Source organism: Saccostrea echinata, unplaced genomic scaffold (assembly GCF_033153115.1).
Source record: "Saccostrea echinata isolate AGI-Se365-2 ecotype Australia unplaced genomic scaffold, CSIRO_AGI_Sech_v1 ptg000009l, whole genome shotgun sequence".
Classification (NCBI taxonomy): Eukaryota; Metazoa; Mollusca; class Bivalvia; order Ostreida; family Ostreidae; genus Saccostrea; species Saccostrea echinata.
The window spans coordinates 52,183,904-52,192,492 of record NW_026889758.1 but is presented as its reverse complement, the minus strand read 5'-3'; the positions used below and the strand labels follow the sequence as shown (position 1 = coordinate 52,192,492).

Genomic DNA, 8,589 nt, shown 5'->3' with positions numbered 1-8,589 from the left:
ATAATTTGGTCTCCATATATAAGGCATATATACAAAAGTGGTAAGGAAAATAATTTATTTCACACAATCATTATTTGGAACATAAACTAATGTTAAGCCTTTTTCTAGAGCTCTGCTCCCAATTTTTATACAAATTGGGTTTATTCACTGAGGAACTTAAAGATAAAAATAACGTAGATCAATTAATCCTAGGGGAAAAATGGCCACACAATATTAAGACCATACAAATGTATTACAGGTACTATTTAAGAAATAATGCATAGCTGCACAAGTATCCCTTTTAAATTACACCCAAATCCAATGGTATGAATTCTGCATGTGAAATTCATTTCACTTGTCAGAAAAACAAAACTTTAATAGATATTTTCAAAGTCAAATTACATCAAATTTTATCAAATTCTTCCTACATTTAAACTAATGTTTCTAGTAGGAATTAATGATAATACAGTCTGGGTCTGGTGTGGATTTGATTTGAATGAAATCACAATTATTAGAGTTAATGAGTTCATCTAGAGTAACCAAGTACAATTGATCAGCCCTGACAGAGTCCATTTTACATTATAACAATATTTCATCAGATGGTGATATATAATAACTGTAAAGAATCTGCAAACAAATATTGTTCAACATGTCATATAGCAATTGATGTAGAACATCTTTTGCAATGCTATCACAATCGAAATATTCCAATATAACAAATTTGCAAACTCAATCAACCGGAACATAAATTTGTTATTTCAATGGATAGAGAAGTTCTTCAGCTTCCCTATATGTTATGTTCTTGACAACAGAAGCGATGATGATTCTTGCTTCTACAAGCAATACATCCTTAAAGTATCTAACTCCTTCATTCAATCTCTGTCCTGTCCTAAAAGAGAATGAAAATAATTAAGAATAAAGTTGTCTATGGAGATCAATCAAATCAAGAAAAAATCAGATGTGAATTATGATTAAATTATGGATATGAAGAGACATATGGTTTACTTTAAAAGTTAACAATTTAGTTACAAAAATAACTCCTGACTGACATTGCACAATATTCCTCTCCATTTTCTTCAACAAGGATGAATAAAAAAATATCCTACTCATCTTCCAGTGTTGCCATAAGCTTTCCATTATTGCAGTTTTTCAAACTAAGGTAATATCCTGGAGGACTAAAGAGACCACTAAAATCAACAATTTTTTTTTATTAAAAAAGTACAATGAAGAATGCTGAACATGACTTAGTTGTCTTTAATTTGTTGAAAAGGGGGAGTGGAATTAACTTGGTGCAAAATGTGTCCTTCTTTTATTTGATATTTACAAGCAAAACAAAATTTTCACAACTTTTGGTATCTGCCCTATATAATCTTTATAAGAGGAATATTATGTGTGAATGAAATTTTCCCCTACAAACAGTCTCACTAGTATGCAAAAATAAAGTTATCACCAAAAAAAAAATTATTTACAGTACATACAATATTCTTTAATGGGTACATTATGTCTACCTCTTGAAATCAATCATTAGTAAGCAGATGTACTGATGATGTATGTCTAGAAATTCATTTATAAATCTTAGTCGGACTTATATGAAGTCTTGATGACAATTTAATCACTCCAAGAGTTAAATACTCACAAAGCTCTAAAGGTGACAGGTTAAGATTCATCTTCCGTGGTAAGTTTATATAGCTATATAATATAGAATAGCAAATTAAATTGAGGTATAAACTTACATGATTGTTTTTGGTTTAAACAAGCCAAATTCTTCTAAAACAAGAGCACTCATTTCAGCCCATCTCTATTGGAAGGGAAAAAATAGGCAAATAAACTTGTTTCCTTCTCTAACACACACACACACATACACACCCACACGCATATATATATACAGTCAAACCTCATTATCTCCAACTCAATGGGACCGAGAATAAACTTCAAGATATCTGAGGGTTCGAGATATTGGGGGTAAAATACTTAAAATATTAAGTGCTTGGGACTTCCAAATCACTTCGACATATCCATAAGATTCGAGATATCCGTGTTCGAGATACCGAAGTTCAACTGTACATATATATATATATATATATATATCATGAGTAGAGAAAGACTCTGTTCAATAAAAAAAGAAAACAATCATGTTATTAATCAGTATCCATAACAGCACTTGCGCATGAGCAAGAATATGCAGGACTAGCCTTGTAAAATACATTGTATGCTTATACATTAAAATCTACAGAGAGTACATATGGATGTTACCTCTTCATGAAAAAGTTTATTTCTTTCTTCCATTCCTTTCACAGAGTTATTCATCACATTATGGTCAGTCAAGTCATTCCTGTCAATCCATTGCAGATGTCTCCAGTGTGGTTCATAACACCTGTAAAAGGAATATTATAACACTCGATCAAGTTAATTTAATTTTAACCACTTGTTACAGTACATCTTGTAAACCAAAGTGCATGAAACAGTGTTAAACTATGAAAGACATACCATAAAATCTCTTTAATTTCCAATGAATGGAATCTCATTTTATTGCCCATAAATTTAATGAAGACAATTTAAAAGTAAATAGGCTGCTTTCAATGTTTATTATTTACCTCTTATCACCCTCTTCTAATTCCAATATTTCCTTCAGCTTTGTTTTGATGTCTTTTGCAAATTGTAAAAATTTTTAAATAATTATAGGAAATTTTTCTCCTGAAAATCTCTCTGCCATAAACAGGTAGTGTTATAGAACTATTACTAATCACTTAGAGCAGGCTATACTATCCCCTTTTTAACTATAACCTTCATTGTTGAGCTTTTATATATATATCATGCTGTTTATATATCTAAACATCAATTCTTAATAAATTTCTCTAACTTGACCTGAAGATTGAGTCAGTTTCAGAAAGTGTTGATATGGATTCAGAAAACTGATCAGAAAGTCAGATCACACCATATGATTGTGTGAAATAAACAGTAAAATTGATTGATAAATAAGACAGAATTAAATTCTGAACCCAGGGCTGTTAGATAACCATGCATGCAACAGATACTAAAAATTACCAGAGTTGCTATATTGTAGCCTTGTATGTTTCCTGTTCCCTTGTTTATTGGAAGATCCATCCTTGGCCATTCCCACAAAATGTTAACCAGTTTCATGGACTGTTCAGTCTATAAACAAAAAATGTTAATTTTTCATGAACAATATAGACAAACCTTATTGTTATACTTTTATGTTAAGTCAAATTTGATTGTTTTAAAAACATTTGTTAAAAAGTACTGCTACCCTACCGCATGTGTAAAGTATGCCCTCCATGTAACATTACATGGCAACAATGACATTGCATGACGACGGGTAACAGTGCAAAATTGGGCAGATTGTATGCCCATACGGTTTACTGTGGGTTCTTTTTTTAAAATGCTTTATTCTAAATAGATTTGGTATAACAAAGGAAAATATTTACATTTTTAAGGTTATCCCTTGAAAACCATTACTGTCTGGTGTCCATCATGCTATCTTTAAACTATTTACATTATAAAAAACTAGAGGCCCATGGGCCACAACACTCACCTGAGTAACTTTGGCCCTGCTGTTCTTCACCAGACTTTCCCCAATGTTATACCTATTGTGGCTCACCCTACCCCCAGGAGTATGATTTTAACAATTTGTAATCTTCACTACTCCAGGATGCTTCCACATCAATTTCAGCATATCTGGCCCAGTGGTTCTTGAAAAGGAGATCTCCAAGGATTTTTTCATATACATTTCAATGTAAAAGTTGGATTCCTATTGTGGCCCCACTCTATCCCCGGGGATCATGATTTTAACAATTTAGAATCTACACTACTCCAGCATGATTCCACATGAGTTTAAGCTTTTCTGGCACAGTGGTTCTTAAGAAGAAGATTTTTTAATGACCCCACCCTATTTTTGCCTTTTCTTCATTATCTCCCCTTGTAAGGGGGTTTGCCCCTTATTTTAACAATTTAACTTCCCCTTCACCAAAGGATGCTTTGTACCAACTTTGGTTAAAATTGGCCCAGTGGTTCTTGAGAAAAAGATGAAAATGTGAAAAATTAACAGATGGACAATGGGTGATCAGAAGAGCTCACTTGAGCTCAGGTGAGCTAATAATACATTTTTAGGGTAACATGTGAAATTGTTATCCCTTGAAAACCATTGATGACCTCAGCTTTGCATCAGTCAGCAATGGTTTTCACAGGATATCAATTTAATGTGTTACCCTAAAACATCATAACATGTTTTATTTTTATAATGTAAATAGTTTAAAGATAGTATGATGGACACCAGAAGAGTTTGTTTCATCAGAAATGCTCATTGGAATATTTAATGGGTCAGGTGACATGGAAAGTAACCAGAAAGACATTGGAATGCATTTATATACTAAAGGTGGGAATTGCATGTATATTAATTATTATTATTATACTCACTTCAGCTTTTACACTCTTGTGCAACCAGGCATTGCATTCTGATATCTGTTCCGAAGCTTTCTGTTTAGTGGAAAAAATATGATGAATTAATGACTAGTACATTTAATAAGAATTTTCATTTGTATCATCTATATCGCTATGACCAAAATACAAGGGTTGTCCAGTAAAATTATAAAATGACTAGACGTAAAAAAAAAAACAACAAAAAAAAACAAACAAAAAAAAAAAAAACAAACAGCGCTGCACTCTTAAATTTACACTACACTCATTAACACAATAATTTCCTAAATGTACATATACAGCTGTAGCAATTTATATATATATATATATATATATATATATATATATATATATATATATATATATATATATATATATATATATATATATGTAAATATGGTATTATATGGTATTATATGTCATATATATGGTATCTCCTTACAGAACAATTGGATCATATCGTCAAAATGTCTTAACAATCTCAAGTTCCATTAATTTTGATAATCTGCTAAAAAAAAAATGGATCTGCTTGCATCGATACACTGGATTTTCATTCATTAGATATGCAAGGGATTAATCTCTCTTGAAGTTTTGCATTAGCCTGTTATCGAGGTACTTGCAAAATTTAACTAAAGAAGCAATCTGAAAAACCGGCCGTTTTCTGATAGTATGTGTTGACAGCATCTTTCATTACTGCCTGAGTTACTACAACTGTTTACTCGTATATGTTTTGGTCTATGACTATAAGTCCAAAGTTCTGCTTATAGATCATCATTTCAAATTATAAATAATTATTTCCATTGCATTTCCTTCAAGAATTTGTCTAATACCTTTGTCATTCCAAAATTTTCATCGGTAAATTTACCTGGTTCCTGGTCCTTTTTTATTCTGATGTAGAACCTTTCACCTTTATGCAATGATCGTTGCTCTTCCACCATTTCAACTACCAATTTCTGATAGAATTGAATAAATGGAAAATCTGTATTAATGCAATACATAAAGTTTCTTTAATTTACTCAAAAAAATCAGAAGTAAAATCTTTAAATAAAAATGAATTTGCTCATTAAGTTTTTGCTAATTCATTCACAGATTACCTGCCACCTCATTATTCAATGCCATATATTAATATTGGAGGCAGAAAGGAAAAAATATAAAATATTCAACAAAAATGTATATTGCTCTCAATTAAAAAAAATTAATATAATTAAATCGGAGGTACTCTGCAATTTGGTATATATATACCTGGTCAACACAGCTATCTCTCAGTTTCAAAAACTGTGCTGCCACGTGATTATAGATGTCTTTCAGTGATGGCCAGAATCTTTTGTTATGTTTCGGTGGAAGAGAAGTATTGACAAAAATTGACTGTCTTAGAAAAACCTCTAAAAGCAATTTCATTTTTAGAGTACTAGTCACCCCATGTTCAGTGACAACTTTCTTGATGTAATCCGACAGTCGTTTGTCCATTGGTTGGAGGATACTGGATGCCTGGTTAACAAATGTATAATTATAAAAAAAAAGTATAAAGGCTATTCTTAAAATATTCACAAATTTAAAAAAAACCCATAAGTTTCTGATGATACTGTAGCTCTACTGGTTTGTACTTATAACAATTTTTTTAAAGAAAGATAAAAGTAGCACTTGGACTTGAAACTTTGCAACAGCAATAGAGTAATGGTCCTTGATTTAGCCTATTTTTGTGGCAAGATTTATTGCAATCAGACTAAAACTGTAGGAGGAGTGACCTTTTAAAAGATTTCTACAAAATTTTGATGTCAGTAACCATGGCAACATCAATCATCAAAAGCAAAAAAAAAAACTGATAAAGACAATTATGTATCTCAAAGTAGTCTATTTGCATGCTAAGTTACATTTAAATTATAGCAAAAATATAGGAGGAGTAGCATTTTGAATGTATTTCACAGAAATTTTATTTTTAGTAACCATGGCTACACTTCACCAAAATAAAACAAAAAAAACGACAAACAGAATTATGTATCCTAGTGAATTCTACTTGTGTGCCAAGTAATATTGATATCAGATCCAAACTATCCCCAGAGTTGCATTTTAAAGGAATTTCACAGGAATTTCTATTTTTAGTAACTATAGCAAAAACATTCATCAAAACTGAGTCTAATGCATTGAGTTAATTATCTTCATGTAGTCCTAGTTGTGTGCCAGGTTATGTTGAAATCAGACCAAACCTGTAGGAGGAGTAGCTTTTTGAAAATTGTTTACAGACAGAGGGACAGACAGACAACTAGAAAGACAGATGGATGGATGACAGGCACCTTACTAACGCATAAGCTCTTCTGGTCTCTGACCAGTAGAACATAAAACCAAACAAGATTTGCATTGTGAAACAATGATGAAGGTTGAAAGGTCAAAAATGTTTGTATGCAAAGAAAGGTCTTGTCACAAGGAATGCACATGTGAAATAAGAAAGTCTTAACAGCAACCATTCAAAAATTTTGGCCAAGGTTAAAGTTTTTCAAAAGTAGGTCAAAATTCCAAGGTAAAGATCATCAGATAAAAAATATTGGTATCAGAAAAAAATGTTTTGCTGCAAGGAAAAGATAAATGCTATATGAAAGATCTAGCACCAATAATTCATATGTTATGGTCAAGGTTAAAGTTTTTCACAAGTAGACTAAAATTCCATGGTCAAGGTGAGAATGTAAAATAATTTGGTACCAAAAGAAAGGTCTGGTCACATGGAATACATATGTAAAATATGAAAGTCCTAGGACCGGATCAACTGTGCGAAAGTTATGAACATGATTAAAGATGGGTAAATATTTTTCAGAAAGCATGTCAAATCCCAAGATGTCTAATTTGTTTGAACCCCAAGAAAGGACTTGTTCCAAGAAATACACATGTGAAATATGAAAGCCTTATCAATTATTGTTGAAAAGTTATTTGCAAGGATAAAATTTAAAATAACCAGAAGTCTCTGATGAGACTGTAGCTCTACTGGTCTGTACGTATAACAAAGTAGCACTTGGATTTGCAACATGCATTAATAAATAGAATTATGTATCTTAATGTAGTCTACTTCTCTGCCAAGTTATATTGAAATCAAACGAAAACTGTAGGAGGAGAAGTGTTTTTAAGGAATTTCACAGAAATTTCTATTTTTAGTAACCATGGCAACACTGTTCATCGAAATCAAAAAACGATGTACTAAATTATTTATCAAAGTGAAGTCTACTTGTGTGCCACGTTATATTAAAATCAGACCAAAACTGTAGGAGGAGTAGCGTTTTAAAGGAATTTCACAGAAATTTCTATTTTTAGTAACCTTGGCAACACCGTTCATTGAAATCAAAACCCGATGCACTAAATTATGTATCTTAGTGTAGTCTACTTGTGTGCCAAGTTATATTGTAATCAGACCAAAACTGTAGGAGGAGTAGCGTTTTGAATGAATGTCACAGAAATTTCTATTTTTAGTAACCATGGCAACATCGTTCATCGAAATCAAAAACCCATGCACCAAATTATGTATCTTAGTGTAGTCTACTTGTGTGCCAAGTTATATTGAAATCAGACCAAAACTGTAGGAGGAGTATCATTTTGAAAAATTGTTACAGACAGACAGACGGACAGACGACGGACACCTTACTATCGCATAAGCTCTTCTGGTCCCTGACCAGTAGAGCTAAAAATTTGCCCCATAATCTTTAATTCCATAAAAAGTAGTTTAATTGTAATGCATCAGTTAAGGTCTTGACATAAGACAGTGTAGTATAAATGATAGTAATACCATTAATAATTTTCTTTATTTACCTCTCCTTTCAGATGGTTTCTATGATCTTTTACATCAGGAAACTGTGCATAAAAACGATGTTCAATTTTCTCTACTTGTGAATTTTTCAGGTCTTCTTTAAGATTCTTCACCAGTTTCCTTTGATGATGAGGTGTGTTTTCTTTACTTGAAAGCTTTAAATTATATAAAAGTAAATTGTGTCTTGTATTCATTTAAAATATTATACAGCAAAACGTACATCAACACATTGCTGTTCTGCCCCGATCTACGCTTTCTTCTATATGTGTGGTAAGACTACAAAAAAAAGAGCTAAGCTGAGATAAAGGTTCAGTGACTGGGTTATGTTAAACAGTGACTGGGTTATGATTCTCATTGACTGGGTTATGTTAAACAGTGACTGGCTTATG

At 31.8% G+C, this 8,589-nt stretch overlaps 1 protein-coding gene across 1 annotated transcript; it reads right to left on the bottom strand.

Annotated features, from left to right (window-relative positions):
* Nucleotides 1–732: 732 nt before the first annotated feature.
* Nucleotides 733–8,338, bottom strand: LOC133182876 (uncharacterized). Its single transcript, XM_061317723.1, has 9 exons — nt 8,203–8,338; nt 5,656–5,901; nt 5,244–5,366; nt 3,025–3,132; nt 2,574–2,635; nt 2,233–2,353; nt 1,713–1,777; nt 1,086–1,166; nt 733–868 (listed from the first exon to the last, which is right to left on the bottom strand). Exons 2-9 carry the CDS (start codon nt 5,878–5,880, stop codon nt 733–735), a joined length of 921 nt encoding a protein of 306 aa, XP_061173707.1. The 5' UTR covers nt 5,881–5,901; nt 8,203–8,338.
* Between the last annotated feature and the right edge of the window lie 251 nt (nt 8,339–8,589).